Below are 19,952 nucleotides of genomic sequence, written 5' to 3'. Positions count from 1 at the left end.
GCATTCAGAATAATGATCCCTCTGCTCACAAAACTGAGCAAGTTAGCATAAAAGAAGATAAAGCAATGTACAAAGATCATCTGCAGTATATAGTAAATAGCACACCTTGAGTGGAAAATAAAATTAATTAGTACTTGTAATTTCAACAAGTCACTTGTGGAAATTTGAATGTTAAAGCCTTCATATGTATGGTCTGATCCATAAAGTAAGTCCATAAATAGATGGTCTAATTTATTAAAAGAACACTAATCCAGCCAAGTTCACTTTTATTATCTTTCTGTTTTTCTATTCTTGACAGAGTAATATCAACCATGACATGATACAGTGTTTGGAATTAGGACCACAAAACTAATGGCTTTATGTAGAATAAAAATTTGTCTAGACTACATAGGTAATTCCATATTCAGCTCCCACTCAAAATTTCCCCCAAATCTTCTACTTTGTAGATTCCTTTAATTATGTGTTTATATATTATTCTCCCTGTTTATATATATGAGCTTGAGGTATTGGGAACTTATTTTTTCTAACAAATATAATATGTGCTTACAATGAGTCATTCATTATAAGGACACAAAAATAAATTGTACCTGAATCCAACCTTCAAGAGAGTGATGGAAAGTGACAAGTTGCAAAAGAATGTAGAAAAGGACATTAATTTTTTTAAAAAGTTATGTATAATGAAAAGGCATGGATAAGAACATAGAAGAAAAATGTATATGGATAATGTGGTTATATTTGCTTACTGAGAAATATTTTAAGGTTATATTTGCTAAACTAAATTTAGCAATGGTGTTAAGCTGGAAAGCTTGCCTTTGGGAAAGATGAACAATGATGCCCCTCAGAAGAGAAAAGAGATTTCAGAATACCACAGATGAAGAGAGGAAAGTAGAAGGGTATAACATATATTTTTAATGGGGCCCAAACATTGGTTCTTAGGGAGTAAAATCTTAGATATTCCAATGGTTTGTAGCCTTCCAAAGTTAATATTACTGAGAAAAATCTTATTCATTAATATTTAATTACTCTTGTTGGAGATTTTTTGTATCACATGAGCAACATTGATGTGAAATTCTTTGAAGTTATATAAATGCATGGAAGATGAGTGCTATGAAATGTTGAGAATAGATGGCTCCAGAGAATCTTCTCTTAATCCATTATTCAATTCTAAGTCTTATCACAAGAGTGGGCCATTGTGTGCCTATAGGTTGGCACTATCTTGTTGAGGCTGTTTATGTTGATCCTAAGTAATTCTGTGTATAACCTGAGCTATAAAAACTGAATAAAAATCACATATTTTAATTTAATTCTATAAAAGTTATTCAACATGTGTCAATTGGTGAAAAGAAAATAATGTTGACACTATCTGAATGAATATCTAGCAGCTAAGTTGAAATTTCTTTTCTCATATCAAGCACAAGTTAAAAGTTAAGCTCATTAAATATACTTTTAACAATTTACATTTTCAATTGTTTTCTTTTGCTGTTCAAAAAGCAATTTTGAATTATTTTTAAATTTGCTTAGACTGCTATTACCAGTCTTTATACAAACCACTAATTTGCATTTATAATTTGACACATTTCAATTTATTTAAGGTGAATACAAGTTACTCAATAAATGTGGTTATAAAGTTAAATTAAAGCTAAAGATAAGTTATAATGAAAAACCACTGAAAATTACTAAAACAATAAAAGTAAGCAATGCTGCATTAACTAACAAAAATAGCTTCACAGTATCTGATATACAAATGTATGATATAAACTATAAAGAGCTAAGTAAATGCTTATTTGACTATTTTTATTAATATTATTATTTTAATTACTGATAACTGATAAATTCAGAGTTCACTCAATACATCTTATATTTCTCTACTTCTCTGTGTTCTCTCATTTGAAATGCCCTCTCTTCCTTCCTTTATTTATCCAAATTCTTCTTAATTTCAAGATCAGATTTCCTCTAAACATTTTCAATCCATAAATGTTTCAATAGCTTTCTAATTTCTAACATATTAAATGGTTTGTTCTATATAGTTGGCATCTCATTATGTACTGGTTATATTTTCACTCATTCGATTATAATTCCCACTATATGTTTGGCACTATACTAGTATTTCATACTAGAAACAGGACAGATGTATCCTCTCTATCGTGAAAGCTCCCTAGTCATCAGAGAATCAAACTTTATGGAGAGAGGGTCATCATGCAGTGTAGCAGGGCCATGAAACAAAGACTCAGTGGTATGGGAACACAATGCCCCTTAATTAGGACCCATCCCATGAAACCCAGCGGTCCCTGTTTCAGGAAGTCATAAGTCACCCTTTCAGAAAGAGTGTAATTTTGGAAAGAGGGCAATAAAATATTGAAGGACATGCTGTTTCTAATGGGAGAGATCTGTTTCTGATTGAAAGACTGAAAGTCATACTGCTGCTTTTGCAAGCATTTAAGTCTACTCTACTCTAAGCTTACCAGCTCCGTGACAGTAAGTGTGTTTAGTACAAGCTCACGGAAGGCTTATTTGAATGCATGAATGTAATCAAGGAGTGGAAAGAGTTGGGACTGACCTGGCAACTCAGTATTTGCAAAGGAGTGTTGTAGTCCTAAATCAAAGGGACTGAGTTAGCAGCAGACAGTCTAAGTTAGTGCAGGGTATATCCTAAACAGCCCAGCTTTTCTTTATTTGTATCTTTCATAGAATGCTACCAACAGATGTGGAATCAGAGCAGAATTTGATTTTCCAAGGAGCTTTGTTGACACAAGTCCTAGAATTCAGTGGTCCGCAAACTGAGGCTCGTGAGCCACATGCGGCTTTTTGGCCCCTTGAGTATGGCTCTTCCTAAGCCTTAGGAGTACCCTAATTAAGTTAATAACAATGTACCTACCTATATAGTTTAAGTTTAAAAAATTTGGCTCTCAAAAGAAATTTCAATCGTTGTACGGTTGATATTTGGCTCTGTTGACTAATGAGTTTGCCGACCACTGTCCTAGATTATTAAAAAGATATTCCTAACTTCTTTAGAAGATGTGGAGATTGTACTAATCTGGAAAATACCAATTCAAACCTATTTCTTCAGTGTTAAAAATTAGGTCTTAAACATTTGTTTTATTTATTTTTTTAATCTTTATTGTTGAAAGTTTTGCATATGTTCCCCTTTTCCCCCATTGCCCTCCCCCTCCCCCTCTTTCCCCTAAACATTTATTTTTATTAAAATTCACAAAAGATTACAAATAGGAATGTGTTATATACTCATCTTTTACAGAGATAAGATTGCTAATATTATGGGGATTTTAGTTATTTAATACTAGAAGCCCAGCCCGAGAAATCCCCAATCCCCTCCACCCACGCATGCCTCCCAAACTCGCAGCCCCGCCCACCCGTGGCGGTCTTTGGTCGTTTCAGCATTAGGGCCACAGGCCTTTTATAATATAGATGATAATACATATGAGGGTGAATCATAGGGGTTTTGTCTTCTCCAACTCTGTGATCTAGAATTAGTAAAAACTGATTGCCAATCTTGTAGCAAACTCTGAGTCAAGGATGTGAGTCAGAACAATCAGGCCATGGAAAAGCAAGTTTAACCTGTTCTGGTAGAAGCATGTGTTGCAAACTCCACAGCAAATTAACAGAGCAGGTGTTAAAAATGAACTGATGAGAACTTATGAGTTCCAAATAGAATAACTATTATTTGCCAAACATTACTGTGATTTTTTTAGACAACCTAAAAAAATAAAATGACGTAAATAGACTAAGAAAATATAATGCCGTAAAAAGAATGTTTTGCCATGAAAATTTTCTGTTAAAATGCAAATATTATCAGAAATAAGCCAAAGTTAAAGTGAAATTAATTGGCACTCAGGATTCCTACATAGGACAGTTATGTACAAAACAATGGTGCCCATGAATTTTCTTTGGGCAAATTAACAGTAACCATGTGAAGCTACTAGCCAACTATATCTTAAAGTAGGCAAGTCACAGTATTGTTTTTTTCTTCTTTTTATTTCCTAGATCTTATCCTATATGATAAAAGGTTAATATGCAAATTGACCAAACAGCAGAACAACCAGTCACTATGATGCACACTGACTACCAGGGGGCAGGTGCTCAATGCAGCCCCCGATGGTCAGTGTGTTCCCACAGGGGGAATGTCCCTCAGCCAGAACCTGGGCTCACGGCTGGCAAGCGCACTGGTGATGGCAGGAGCCTCTGCCACCCCCGCAGCAGCGCTAAGGATGTCCAACTGATGGACAACCCCCCAAGGCTCCCAGACTGCGAGAGGGCACAGGCCAGGCTGAGGGACCCCCACCCCCAGAGTGCTCGAATCTTGTGCACTGGGCCTCTAGTATTAAATAAAAAGTCAATAGCTGTGACTACTTAAGGCATTTGAAAAGGCACTCCTGAATCTGGGTGATAAATCTCTCAATATCTTAACCCACAGGCAGTCAGTTTGGAAGTTGCTGACTCCACCTGGCTGCAAGCCTGATATCCAGCCACTGAAATAGCTCTTCACTGTGGCAGAACCTAAGCCCATTTACATTTAGCCTGCTCTGAAATTGCTTCAGATAGAATATTATTTTCAGTATCTTTATGTTTCATTCATTGGGAACTGGAGTTGACTTATGCAAAAATGTCCTAGTCAGATAAGGCATAGTAATTTTTCTTAATAAATAAATGAATGTAAACAATGAATATGCAAGATAGACACCCTTATAAAATTTAAAAATTTCAAGGCCCTCTGTACATAAAACATTGGTTTTCAAGAGGATTGTAATATGTATGTGTTAGCATCCTTAGCTACTTAATGATGGAAAGGAAGCAAACAAATTGAGCATATTCAGCTGGGAAGCAGAAGCCTGTTTGCTTCACCAGGAACCTAGAGCTTCACACCCTAAGAAATGATAGCATTGTCCCTCCCAGAGGATTACCACCCCATCCCTTCCCCCCTGCAGTTCAGGATTGGGTGAGTGGGGGAGAGATCAGGGGAAAATAATGACATACACAACAAAGACAAAATGTGCAGGAAGAGGTGCTGGACCACAGAGGACTGTTGGTTAAACCTGGGAAAGGGATCATTTGTCAGAGGGTTTATCCCATCAGAAGCCCACAAAACTTTGGGCAGCAAATCGGTTACTTTGGACAAGCTCTTGGATATAATTCCAGGAAACAAATCTCTCTCTCTCTCTCTCTCTCTCTCTCTCTCTCTCATTCAGGATGCACACTTGCCCCCTTAGTTTGTGTTCTCTCCCACCCAGGAACATGGGACCATACAGGCCTAGTGGCCATCTGGGGCCTGGGACAGACTGCTCAGGCTCCCAAGAACTATGAAGCAGAAACTCTGGGCATGGCCTTTGCCTTGGCCCTGCTGAATATAAGATTAGACCTTTTCCATGGCTGGAGGGAGGGAAATGGGACATTGGAAGACCAGGGGCAGAGGCAAGCATCACCAATAAAGCACCTTGACACATTACAATTTCCCATGCATGCATGGATCCTTGAAATGCTTTCCTCCCATGGAAGAGCCTATTTCCCACCCACAACAGTTGAAGGAAATGCATCTTTATTCTTGCTACCTTTCAAATAAAATTGGGTATTTTCTTCAATCAAGAATACAGGCAGCAAACTACAGATATTAGTACTACCTGTGACTCTCTAACCAATAATAATAATATTTGATATAATGTTAAAAGCCTGTGATTATCTGATTACTCCTTTGAAATAATAGTAGTTATTTTATACTCCATTAGATCTTGTCATTTAACATACATTTATTAAGTCATAATTTTGGGTTAAAATATTTTAATAACTAGTATTAATTTAATTGTCCCTTTATAATTCTAATATTTTATTTTTTACATTTATAGAAGTATTCTGAGAATTCAGAAGTCCATCACACTAATAAGTCAATGATACCCACAAACACCCACACACATGGTAAACTCCAGGTCTTGAAAAACTCTGATTTAAATTTAGAATGTCTCAGTTTTGAAGAGGGAAACATTATTATTGACCAAGTTTGATCATTTGAGAGGAAGATTCTGCAAGAATAGATGTTTGCAATAATTTTAAAAATTTCATGCTTGAATAATAATTAGTGTAATTAATTAGTAGACTCATCTATCTAGTTTTGTTCTTATATAAGTCAAATTACATTGTTTTAAATTCATTCTTTCCTTACCAAAAATGCAGCAAAATAATATTAGATATGATTTTGAAATTTATGAATTATATTAGACATAAGGGAGAGTGCTTTAGATAAATATAATTACTGTTAATAGATATTGACAAGCTAAGGTGGAAAAATAAATAAAACAACAGAAGTTGCTGAACATAATCATGTCCCCTCTCTAACATGTGTGTGGAACAGGCCTATGGATTTATTAGTATGTAGAGATGGACATCTCTAATTTGTATGATTTTTGAGCCACTAGAAAATTTTGATGGGCAGTAATATCTCTACACGCTGAGTATAAAAATGGTTTAAATGCAAATAGCAGAAGTTAAAAGTAACGGTTAAGAGTGTGGATTTTGAACTTAGACTTGGCTTTTAACCCTGATTATACCACTTACTATTTATGTGACCTGGGTCTCAATTTCCTTCTCTGTAAAATTAGAGCAAAGAATCTACCTCACAAATTTACCTTGCAGATTAAGTTAAGATATGTAAAAGACATATATTATGTCTGTCTTGTTTGAAAAAAAAAAGAGGGGAATCAGCCAATAACTGGACACGGCAAGAATAGCAGCAGCAGTGGAACAGCAGCAGTGGAAGTCTAAATAGAAGTGAAATAGCAGCTAGAGTATGAGAATAATGTTCTGCAGTGCTAACCATATGTGTCTCGTGTAAAGCAAAAACTCCTGGGAGTAATTACACGGTGTTAGCATCCTAAAGAAATGTTTTCTCTGTGACAGAAGGGACTCCAGTGGCACTGGCTACACAGAAGTCCTAGTGGGTAGCAGGAGGGGAACCTGAAAGAGTTAAGAGATGTAGGAAAGAATCAAGAAGTTTTTAAAAAATCTTACTTAGTAAAAAATAAGCCTGGAACAAATATGCCCATGTTCTCCAGGGTGATTAAAAATAAACATTTATTATATATAAATCAGGGCATTGTGATCTGGTAGCAGTTAATTTAATAAATCTCTGAGTGTGTCGATATCTTGCGTGGCTCCAGCTTGAAATGCAAAGATCAACTTTTCTGCCCTGACTTGGTCAAGGTCAATAATGCAATCAATATACTAGTCGCTCACACTACGTAGATGGAATTGTTAAGGTGCTGAACCAGTTCTGAAAAAAAAAATTTTGATACTAAAAGTTTAGTATAATTGATTTACAAAATTCACATGGCAGTCCAAAATAATCAAATTTTCAGAATATGTATCAATAGAGATTCTATGTATCCTCTCTATCCATATTTTCTACATCATTTTCTCTGAAACAGTGAATAAGATGCCAGCAATGAGAGTAAAATAGCACCAGATATTCAGTAAGCTGAAGAGATCAAAATATGTCTACGTCTGAAAATCTGTCTGACATACCCTCATACTTAGGCACATGTAGTGTTAGTAACTACAGTAGATGTAAACCTCAGCTCAGGATGTGGTGAGCGTGTGAGCTGGGGAGAGGGTAGAGGTAGGTTGGGCAGAATGGAAAATGCTAACTTTTGCCAGTTGACAACTGAGGCTCATTGTTCTCTAGATTGAGAATAAAAGATGACTTATTCTACTAAATAAGCAAAGGAATCTGTTCTTTTGTTTGTTGATTTGACATTTTTCACTGCCTATTGAACAAAATTTGTATTCCCATATTCAATATGATCTCTACATAGAATTTCCAGGAAGTCAAGTATAATAACTCTAAATTAGAAGTCAGAAGAATTGGATTCATATCCTAACTTTTTTTCTTAAAATACCATACGAGCTGGGGCAAGAAATATAACCTCATAATCTTAGTTCCTTCATCTGTAAAATGAATAGCTTAGATTAAACGTATTTCAAGGACCCCACCAGCTCTAAAATTCTCTGAATCACTTAGCAAGATAAAGCAATGAACTAATTTAATTATGGTCTTTCAGCATAACTAGGCTGCTATAATCAGAAGGGCTCTCCTGAAACACATTATTTTTCTCCACTTCTGGCTTGAATATATTATGTTTTCTATCATAATGGTATAATGGATAGCCCAGAATGCCTTCAGTCAAGTAGATGCAAATTCCCCACAGCATACAGTCCTCTTGATTAAAATAACAGTTTATTACGGATGGAGTAGCTCCAAAACACAATAATGCTCTTCAGGTAGCAGGTGTTCCTGTATTTTTTCAAATGACTAACTGAAAAGATGCAAAGGTGTTTTGTTTCCTGATGAATAAACAGAGGTATACCCATGACAACAAAATGTCAGACACAGGTAAATTAAAATATTCTCCTCAAATTCTTTATAGTGTATTAAAATCTACATATTATCCATCATTAATTAACCCCATAAGAAAACAAGTGAGTGGAAATATGAATAAAATTAAATATATTTATAAAAACAAGTTAACTTTTATGCTGTAGAACTCTTACTCTACTCCTAGGCATGTGCTTTTTTGTTTTAAATCTTAGATGATCTGAAAAGCAATATATTTAAATTTGATGAGAATGTATCAAATTTAAATAAGTTAAAAGGTAGGTTAAAATGATCAATGTTATCAAGAATAAGTGTACTATTAAAAATGAATTATTACTAAATTCAGAAAAAGATATGGCCTATGGATTTTAATTTAGATTATCAACATCCAATCTTCCTCCATAGAAAGAAAACAGATTGTATGGTATAACATTCTAATCTTGATATTTATAATCCCTGAGTTCAACTCTTAGCTCATCTAGTAACTTATAACCTTGGACTTACTATTTAGCCTATCTGAGTCTTCGGTGAGGAAGGCAGTGCAGAGATCACCAGTTCCCATGGAAATCCCATTCTCAAAGTGGCTTGGCCCAAGCAGTGAGTGTTAGGTAACACTCCTTCTACTTGACAAACTCAATAATCTCACAATAAAACTAGCTGTATTTTTTAAAGTTGTTATTGCTCTTGAAAAATTTTAGCCACTTCATTTTATCGTGGTTATTTTTTTACATTAATAACCAAAGCAAACTTCAAAGGAAAGAAAAATATTAAGGTTAATTTCTCAACAAAATACTTCTATCTTCTTGTAATTCACGTATCACTTTAATACCCAAAGGTTACATTTGTTTCAATTACACCTGTTTAGTTAAAAGTAGTTCTCATATCACTAAAAGCAAGAAACATAAAAGTAATATATACATTATGTAAAAGAATACTGCTCTTTACTAAATATTCCCTAAAGCAATAGATTTTCTTTGTTGGTATTTTCCTGAATTAACTCCTTTATGAAAGGAGTAGTTTGACAATTACACATATCCATTTTAAGAACTATTATTCATTTTGTTTTCCTAAAAAATAAAATGATTCTATGCAATGAATTTGGATCTCAGTAAAATAAAATCTCCATCTCATTAGGAGAGCAAAACATGCACTATTATCAGTGAGGGACACTTGGGGATGGTGAGGGATGAACAAGTAAGTTTTGGATTTAAATATACCTGAATTCCAACCCCCAGTCTGTTACTGACTGGCTAGGTAGCCTGGGGATGGTTATGTTATTTCTATGAGACTCCTTTGTTCCCTGCTGTAGTAAAATTGGGGCTCACATTATTTAATTCAGAGGGTTGTGCCAAGAATGACATGAAATAATACGTGTTGATGTTCAACAAATGGTATGTGGTTGTTTTTCAATAAATGTATCTATTATTGTGTGTTACTGTGGTTGTGCTCTGCAATCAATACTACCCTTTAAAACTATATTATTATTAAACTAGAGGCCTGGTGCATGAATTCATGAACAATTGGAGTTCCTCCTGGCCAATTGGGGCCATCTCACCCAGTTCTGATCGGGGTTGAGCAAGGCTGGCTGGCCAGCTGCGGGGAGGGACGGCAGGAGGTTGGCCGGCCATGGAAGGTTGGCTGTGGGAGCGCACTGACCACTAGGGGGCAGCTCCTGTGCTGAGTGTCTGCCCCCTGGTGGTCAGTGCACATCATAGCTACCGGCCGGTCATCGGTCGTCTACTTGTAAAGGTTGCTTAGGCTTTTACATATATAGATTATTGTTCAATAGTAATGTGACTTGCATCTGATTGCATGTGTGTATTTCAGATTTGATAAAAAATTCTCAGATATGACCCAAATGTTGTGCATATAATGCCGAACAGCCATTCCTTTGTCCCTAACAAGGATTGTCCTGAGCGTGGCAGTGGCTCTGGGAGGGCACCACTCTTCCTGCAGTGCCTTCACTCATCAGCCCCTTCTCTGAATAGCTGGGATGGGCACATAGAGACTAAACCCTCGAGGCCTTGCTCTTAGGATTTGATAGTCTCTCTGTTGAAACAGAATAAATATAAATGAATAGCCAGGGAGCAGGAAGAACTTCTAGAACTCTGAGGGACACTCAGTTTAAAAGATGGGAAGAAAAGAGAAAAAAATGAAAGCAGATTCCCTGCCGCTCTTGTTTACCAACTGGCTGGGATGCTTTCAGACTAATGAACAGGGTTCAGTCCAGCCTGGTTCTGCAGAGAGAAGCCTAAGACGATCTTTGTAATGATGACCAAAACTATGTATCATATTAACTAGCAAAATAAAATGATTACCCTAAAATTCATGAAAGAATCAATACATGCTATAAACTTTTTCTCTCCTTTGTAATTAATGTCACTAAATGAGAATAGACATATATTTTTAAATAAGTGTTTTTAATATGTTAGGTAGTCAGTTTTTTAAAATGTTGTTAAATGTCTATGGGTATGTAGGAGTTCAACATGACTCATTAGGAAGATGTATCTCCAAATAGTTTAATTGTACATTTTATAGTAATATAAAGTGTGTGTCTATACTATAAGAGACCTGAAATGCAAACATGAGTGGAACAAATAATTAAAGCAGAGTCTGCAGAGCTGAACCAATCCCTCTGCATGGTACACATCACATAACTATCACATTCAACAGATACTAGAAAAACACCCCTGTGAGAACTGCAAGCATTATATGTTAGTAAGTCTTCGAATTTAAATATAAGCATAAATCACTGCAGTATTTGCTGCATGTATTCTATTAGGCTGGCTTTCCTGCATTATTAGAGCAGAGCCCTAAATTACAAAGTTAGCTCAGGTTTCAGATAAAACATGGACTGTGCAGACAAGTGAGCCCGGTTTCCTAGTCAGGCATTTCCAGGAGGGTCAGGGCACTTCACCAAAGCTCCTGGGCAATGAAGCAGCAGTAGCCTCAAGAGCATGATTTTAAAGTCAGCTTTCTTAAAATTCTAACTAGATTCTTGAAATGAACAACACACACACACACACACACACACACACACACACACACACCTCCTTTTTGCTGCTGTTTGAACTTGCCAAAGAGTAAGGTATATGAACCAAGTCTCATTAATATTAATATATACTTTGTTATTTTGCTCTCCGAACACTATCACATTATTATACTAAATTAAAACCCTGACAGAAACATCCAATTAATCCTTAGGAGTAAAATGCATTATTGTGTCGTAGTTAATAAGCAGTTCAAAGTAATCATACCTTGATCACTCTCCTGAGCAGTGCAGTTCTTTGCACCGTGTGCTTAGAAACCAGAATATCTAATATCAGTTCCTTTAATGATCACTCACATATGAGTTAAAAAGGATAGTCACTCTCCTTTCAGATGTACAAATACTGTACTTTCTTTTACTAAGAAAGATAGGAGTGGAAATATCTAAGTAGAAAAAAAAACTTACCTGTCTTAGATTGATAACATAAAAAGTGTCTCTGGGATTCAATTATAATCATAGGGGATGATGTTGAGCTCAAAGATGGTGTGTAGGCCCAGCTTACTGAACTCGACCATTTGAACCACAGTAGCAGCTAAAGGAGGCTTTCTCTGGCCCTGTTAGCAGGTTGTAATTAAAACCTTTTTGGCCCTGTGCTATTTATAGGAAACGTCACTAAACTCAGAAGCATCATGGGCAAAGATCCTACCTTGATGAGAATCTGAATGGACCCTGTGGCTTTTGCAGATATAAAATACCAGAAGCTCATGGTGCATGCAGCACTGGATTCTTGCCACACACCACTCTTGAGGTGTGCTTCTTCACCCTGAAGGCCCACCGGAGTAGCCTCCAGATACAAAAAGTGCCCTAGGAACAAAGACAGGAATCAGACAGGATAAAATAGCAATGAGGGAATTATTTTAGCTTTTCCATCTTTGAGTTATTTATAAATTAAAATGTACTTGACATGAATGGCCAATAGACACATAAAAAGAGGCTCATCACTAATTATCAGGGAAATGCAAATCAAACCATAATGAGATATCACCTCACACCTATCAGAGTGGCTATTATGAAAAAGATAAGAGATAACAAGAGTTGGTGAGGATTTTGGAGAAAAGAAAACCCTCATGGACTGTTGGTGGAAATGTAAATTGGTGCAGCCACTATGGAAAACAGTATGGAAGTTCCTCAAAAGATTAAAAATTGAGCTACCATATAATCCTGGGTGTTTATCTAAAGAAAATGAAAATAGTAATTCAAAAGGTAAATGCACCCCTATGCTTATTGCAGCATTATTGACAATAGCCAAGATATGGAAGCAACCTAGGTGCCCATAGATGGATGAATGGTTAGAGTTTTTAATTATATTTCATATGATCTGAGCTGCCAAACAAAAGGGAAATCTAAGAGGCTTGCCTCTAACTCACTGACAGAACAATTTCCAACTGTACGCTTTCAGCAAAGTATTTTACTGTATGCAGATTAACTCATCTGACAAGAAATTTACGCTGTTGCATCAACAAGATAGCTATAGAAATCATTTAACGAACCCAAAAAAACTTACCTATCTTAGACAGATTGATAACATAAAAAGTGTCTCTGGGATTCAATCATAATCATAGGGGATAATGTTGAGCTCAAAGCTGGTGTGTAGGCCCAGCTTACTGAACTCTATAGACCATTTGAACCACAGTAGCAGCTAAAGGGGGCTTTCTCCGGCCCTGTTAGCAGAGTTGTAATTAAAAGACTATCCAGTTATTGAAAAACAATGCAAAAATTACCTATGAGATATAAATAAAGGAACTTTCAAAACTGCAGTCATCAGTAGAGTACATAAATGAAACACTGAGAATTTTAATAGGCAACACAACAGGAAAAATGTTGAGTTTTATATTTGTGTATCCAAATATCCCAAACATTGTATGTATGTAGAGCTCAGTGTTTGGGTGGAACTTAGACCTTCCATTTTCTGGTTTGGTCAGGCTGTCTTGGAAAGCTTTGTTTTTTCATAGGCCTGTGGAATTTCAATATTTAGACTTTTTTTTTTCTACACTGTAGCACCCAGGAATTTAGGGCCCCTTCTTGCTAATGTCCTTGTGTATCCAAATATCCCAAACATTGTATGTATGTAGAGCTCAGTGTTTGGGTGGAACTTAGACCTTCCATTTTCTGGTTTGGTCAGGCTGTCTTGGAAAGCTTTGTTTTTTCATAGGCCTGTGGAATTTCAATATTTAGACTTTTTTTTTCTACACTGTAGCACCCAGGAATTTAGGGCCCCTTCTTGCTAATGTCCTATATCCTTTCACCAGTATATCTGAGACTTGCCTTCAGCTCTTCATTGTAAAAATGGCAATCCCCAACACCTTTAACATATGAATCTTATAGTGACGTCTGCACCTCTACAGCTTTCACTCTGCTTTCCCTGCATGCACATCACCTCATTTGATCTGTACAACCCATTTGGCACACAGGGCTAATTGTAATATCACCCTTTGGGAGATGAGGATTTTGAGAATCTGAACAGATGAAATGAGTGGCAGAATTCAGAGTGTGTCCTTTAGGAAATCTACCTTATGGCAGCATACATTATCATCTATCTACACTTATCAACATGAGATTAGATTTTGAATACTCACTGTTATGGGTGAATTGTGTTCCCTAACAGATTTTGAAGTCCTATCTGCAGTCTCTATAAATGTGATCATATTTGGAAATAGGGTCTTGTCAATGATCAGGTTAAAATAAGGTCATTAGAGTGGACCATGATTCACTATGTCTGTTTCCTAAAAAAGGGAGGAGGAAATTTGGACACAGAGGCAGATATGCATGGAGGGAATACAATGTGAAGACACAAGGAGAATAGCTTCTGCAAGCCAAGAAATGTGAGGTTACCATAGGTTGGGAGAGTGGCATGGAACAGATACTTCTCCCTTAGGGGCTCTCAAATTCAGTCCCGCTGAAACCTGGTTTCAGAATTTTAGCCTCCCAAACTGAGAGAATAAATGTTTGTTGTGTATACTAATAAATGTTTGCTATTTATACTATCCAGTTGGTGGCACTGTGTTATAGCAGTCCTTGGAGACAAATACACTCATTAAATGTTTGACTTACTTGCTGTGGCACCATGGTGGTCTCTTCAGAGCACTCCAGTTGCTGTCAGGGAAGATAAAGTGATGCTCATTGTGAATATGATTAGAGTGACTATACCAACCTAACAACCTACCATTTTCATTTCCAAGTGTGTGGTCTTTGGGGGGTCTTAGGCTTTGATGAGAGCCAACTCCCAAAACCCAGTCAAAGTTTTCAGCCAGGGAGTTTTGCCAGCCACACCAGCCTTGTTCAAAAGTACAGGAGCTCCCACATTCATTTTCATCAGTGGAATCTCCACAGTCATCTACAAAATTACAGCTTTGCTCTGGTTTATAACATTGGCCATTCTGACATTCCCGATAGCCATGTGGGCAGTAACCTAAAACATAGAAAACAAAAGAAAACAAAAAATTATGAAGAAGTTAAAAGGTAGTAATGACATTCCCGATAGCCATGTGGGCAGTAACCTAAAACACAAAAAACAAAAAAATTATGAAGAAGTTAAAAGGTAGTAAAGGTGGATTCACTTTAATATATAAAGAAATATGGTGTTCTTAGGAGTTTGAGTTATCTGACCCCTATCTCTCTGTCAATTCTCCCCAGGGTCCCGGCCTATAGATCACTCACAAGGATCATTCAAAATGAAAAAGAAAAAAAGAAATATAATTTTATTGATCTAGAAAAGTACCTCAAGTCTTCTCAAATACAGCATTTCTTATAAGCAATATTTGAGGATGTATATTACATCTACTAGTAAAAACCAAAGTGAGCTTCCCATTTTTTAAGCTGAAACAAAATCTTTAGGGTTCTAAGAGGTTATATATTACTAGAAGCTCGTTGCACGAAGATTCATACAATAGGCCTTCCTTCCCCTGGCTGCTGGCACTGGTTGGTGTCAGTCTTCAGTCTTCAGTCTTCACTCCGGCTGGAGCCTTCAGTCTTTGTTCCGCGCCTGTGTATGTAAATTAACTGCCAACTTTGTTGGGTTAATTTGCATAGTCACTCTGATTGGCTGGTGGGTGTAGCGGAGTGACACCAATTTGCATGTTTCTCTTTTATTAGTGTAGATGGCACATTTGGAAGTACATTCCATTAGTATCCATGCACTTCAACATTTATCAGAAGCCAAGCATATACAATTTGCATGTTTCTCTTTTATTAGTGTAGATGGTGCATTTGGAAGTACATTCCATTAGTATCCATGCACTCCAACATTTATCAGAAGCCAAGCATATGTATGATAATTCCTTCAAGCAGGGGCAAGAATATAAAGGTAATACCAAACTATCCAATAGCTTTTTCTCCACAATGCATATTTATCTGCCAATTGTTTGGAATTTTAGAAGTAACTTCCCTTTAAAGCAAGGTCATCCATAAAGATTTTTTCATAAAGCTTAAGATAAAGAGTAATACTTTTGAAGATCTGAGTTTGAACTATGATTCTTACACTTATCATTTACGTGATTTGATGAGCTTTTAGTTTTCCTATTTAAAAAGAGAAAAAAATAATAATAAATGTAGATAAGTTAAACTAATTAAAAAACCTACCGTTTATGTCACTAGCATCTAGAACAGTGCCTGGCCCTTATTAGGTGATCAGCAAATATAAGTCAAATAAATGAATAAGTAAAATAAAGTGCTTTAGAAATTATAAAGCAATTCAGTATGCTCATTGAAGGTATTATTATTATCCTGCTCCAATATTACAATATAACAATTGGTAACAATATTTCAGTAGGAAAGTTGCTTGGAGATCCAACTTGGGACATTAGCTTCACATTTGCTCTGTGATGCTGTAGTAGCAGAAATTTTCTTTCTGTCCATCTTTCCCATCTGCCTGGTAGAGGAACTGATAATTTCACACCTAGATGATAATTTCCATGGCCTGAGGCAAGTTGCCTGGTGGTGAGGACTGTGTGGGTTAGAGCTAGAAGGTGATTGAGAGATTTGTCCAAAGGTGTTTATTAGCAGGAAACTCTTGCTAATAAAATCTTATCTACCAAAAAACAAACAAACAACCCAATTAAAAATGGGCATAGGTCATAAATTGACAGTTCCACAAACAACAAACAACAAAAAGAATTGGTGAGGATATGGAGAAAAGGGAATCCTCATGCACTGTTGGTGGGAATGCAGACTGGTACAGTCAATGTGAAAAGCAGTGTGGAGATTCCTCAAAAAATTAAAAATGGAACTACCTTATGACCCTGAGATTCCACTTCTGGGGATATATCCAAAGAAACATGATATACTAATTCAAAAGAATATATGTACCCCTATGTTCACTACAGCATTATTTACAATAAGTAAGATTTGGAAGCAGCCAAGTGTCCATCAATAGATGAGTGAATAAAAAAGCTGTGGTACAGTTTACACAATAGAATACTACTCATCTGTACCAAAAAAACAAAACAAAAAGGAAATCTTACCCTTTGCAACGGCATGGTTAGCCCTGGAGAGTATTATGCTGAATGAAATAAGTCAGAGAAAGACAAGTACTAATGTACAAAACAAACTAACAAACAAAAATAGAAGCAGACTCATAGTGAAATAAGTCAGAGAAAGACAAGTACTAATCTACAAAACAAACTAACAAACAAAAATAGAAACAGACTCATAGATACAGAGAGCAGAATGACAGCTGTCAGAGCGGGGTGGTTGCAGGGCCAGGTGGAAAAGGTGAAGGGATTAAGCAAAAAACAAAAACAAAACACACACACACATACTAGTTCACACACACAACAAACCAACCTCATAGACACAGACAATAACACTGTGATTACCAGAGGGGAAGGAGGTGGGAGGAGGTAGAAGAGGGCAAAGGGGGAATAAATGGTGATGGAAGGAGATTTGACTTGGGGTGGTGAACACACAATACATTACACAGTTGATGTATTATAGAATTGTACATGCTGAAACCTATATAATTGTATCAACCAATGTCACTGTAATTAATTCAATAAAAAATAAAAATAATGAAATAATAAAATAAAATCTTATCTAGAAGCATTTAGTCCTGAATGAGTCTCACATTTAAGAAAAGTGATGAGTAAGAGGCAAGAAGTGGGAGGAGATGACTGGAATGCCATGTAGAAACCACTGGGGAGGAGACTGGTGTTCTGAAGGCTGCTAGCCATTTTGCACACTAATTGCTCCTGAACTGCGTGTTGCAGATTGCCTCATTAAATGGCCTTTAAAATTGCAAAGCCTTTGGACATAAGTTTCAACTGTGCATTATGCCCCTAACAAAACTTTCTTTTTGGGTTAACTGCTAATATTTCATTTTCTTGCAGTGTGGGTTTAAATGATTTTCACTTACATGCCCAGGTCAGTTTTATCAGATTAGGGGTAAGACAAAAGACTTCTAATGTTTGAATTACAGAGCTTGATTCTAATCATAAGCTTAAAGCATTTTTTGAGCTACATAGAAATGGAGATCATTTACATTAATCCTCACATTTATTTATAGATGAGAAAACTGAGGATTACAGACATTAAATGACTTGCTGATTTTTCTAGAGCAGAGATGCAATTTGAACCCAGGTCTAATGTCTAAAAAATTATTTTTTAAATCCATTGACTTGAAGAGAAAAGTAGTGATATAAGATCAACTATCATAACACATGAGATCACCCAGGAACAAAAGTGGTGGCACTGACTACCAGATGCATTATTTTCTCATGGGACTGCAGAAAACCTGAGAAATTACTAGATGGTTTCATTTTATTCAAGTTGGCATTGGTATTGATTCTGTCAATTCCAATTTGCTTGGGGAGTAAAAAACAAACTGCTCCTGAAAATACTTTCCTCCAAAGTGACTAAACCAAGCTAAAATCAAATTATTTTAAAGCAAATAAGAAAATAATTTGGACATCTTTCTAATTGGGAACACACTACAGATTGCAATCTATACATATAAAGAGGTAATATGCGAATTGTCTGCTACAGTGTCCCAGTAACGACCAATTTGCATATTGACAGACCAGCAGGTGCGTGTGCAGCAGAGGGTCTTGTGTGAGGCTCATTTCCCTGCCCCCAGCATCGGAGTCCTCTTTTTCTCCCAGGTGCATGTGCCCGACAAACACCCCGGTGACACTGCACCCCATCTGAGAGCACTCTGCCCGGGGACACCACCAACCTCCCCATGAGGTGGGGGGAGCCAAGGAGCAACACCTGCACAGCAGAAGGCAGTTCTTGGGGCGCAGTCCGCAGACACCAACCAGGGGGGTGCGTGCATTAGCGGTGACCCCTGGGAGGGATCGTGCACACAAATCAAGAGGGTGTGGACTCAACACCACGAAGGAAGGGCACAGGTGCGACAACAGAGAGTACACCGGAGACCCTCACACCACAGGGAAGCCCCCGCAGCTTTCTCCAGCCGTCCGTTCATTCATCTGCTTGGTCCAACCTGGACGGGGGGCTCGCATCCTCGGCAGAACGCCCTCCGAGGACAAGCCAAGCCTGACTGTGCCTGTGCAAGCACGCCTGTCACCTGCGAATTCTGGAGGGGAGCGGAGGGAGAGCCACTCGAGGCATGGAAGCAGGCACACCAGGGGGCGGTAAAGGCCTCCACATCCTCCCTCCCTTCAGCACTCAATGGGAGAAAAGCCTCGCAGGAGCATGAAGGCACATGTGTGTGCACGTAACACAGCAGTCCCCACGATGGACGCTGGCCCGGGCCAGCTGGACCCTCCCCCAACTTGGAGGGGGGAGGCATGGGCCACGGTAGGCAAGACACAGCTGTGTGTGATCGGGCCTAAACTGGCAGTTGGACATCCCCCAAGGGGTCCGCACAGGAGAGGGTACAGGTCAGGCTGAGGGACCCCCCCCTCCCCCGAGCATGAATTTTGTGCACCGGGCCTCTAGTATATTATATAATCAATATAGCTAATATTTTAGAATAATCAGAATGATTAAGTTTTACATTTCTAAACAAATAGTTGCATAATTTTAAAATACAATAATTCAAACATTACACAAGATTAATTTTGAATAGAAAGCCCTTTACACTAGTAAATAAAGTTTCACTGCAATAATGTATTCTACCCATAAAATAACATGCAACATTTTTCGACAAATATCAAGGGATATTATCAACTAACGCTATTCACCTATTTCCAAATTATTTTCCTTGCCTGTTGTTTTGTCCAAATAAATCAGCTATCCAAGAGTAGGGTGTACATCTTTCTTTAAGTGATTCTGAATTCAAAGCTCTTATGAAATTGTGCAACTTGGATTATTTGTTTAAATTAGGCAGTGGCCCTCTTGGTGGGCAGTTTAGTTTTGTAAAAAATAAAATATATGGGATATAAAGCAAAAAGGAGCAAACAAAACAAAAACAAACTTGTAGATGCAGACAACAGAATGTTGGTTACCAGAGGGGGAGGACAAAGAGGGTAAGGAGGCTTAAATAGATGGTGGTGGAAGGAGACAAGACTTTTGGTGATGAGCACACAGTAGAGTACACAAATGTCATATTATAAAGTTGTGCACCTGAAA

At 37.2% G+C, this 19,952-nt stretch overlaps 1 protein-coding gene across 1 annotated transcript in view; it reads right to left on the bottom strand.

The window, feature by feature from the left end:
* Nucleotides 1-19,952, bottom strand: part of LOC102261090 (MAM and LDL-receptor class A domain-containing protein 1) — a gene marked incomplete at its 3' end in the record, with an annotated part of 431,828 nt that overhangs the window by 84,098 nt on the left and 327,778 nt on the right. The window contains exons 28-29 of the mRNA XM_014543905.1: nt 14,587-14,832; nt 12,070-12,227 (exon numbers count right to left, since the gene is read on the bottom strand). Of these exons, the coding sequence (XP_014399391.1) occupies nt 12,070-12,227; nt 14,587-14,832 (404 nt within the window). The remainder of the gene's footprint in view (nt 1-12,069; nt 12,228-14,586; nt 14,833-19,952) is intronic.

The sequence above is a fragment of the Myotis brandtii genome, unplaced genomic scaffold, assembly GCF_000412655.1.
Source record: "Myotis brandtii unplaced genomic scaffold, ASM41265v1 scaffold341, whole genome shotgun sequence".
In the NCBI taxonomy this organism is placed as follows: Eukaryota; Metazoa; Chordata; class Mammalia; order Chiroptera; family Vespertilionidae; genus Myotis; species Myotis brandtii.
The sequence above is the reverse complement of the archived record's forward strand: the minus strand, read 5'-3'. Positions and strand labels throughout refer to the sequence as shown.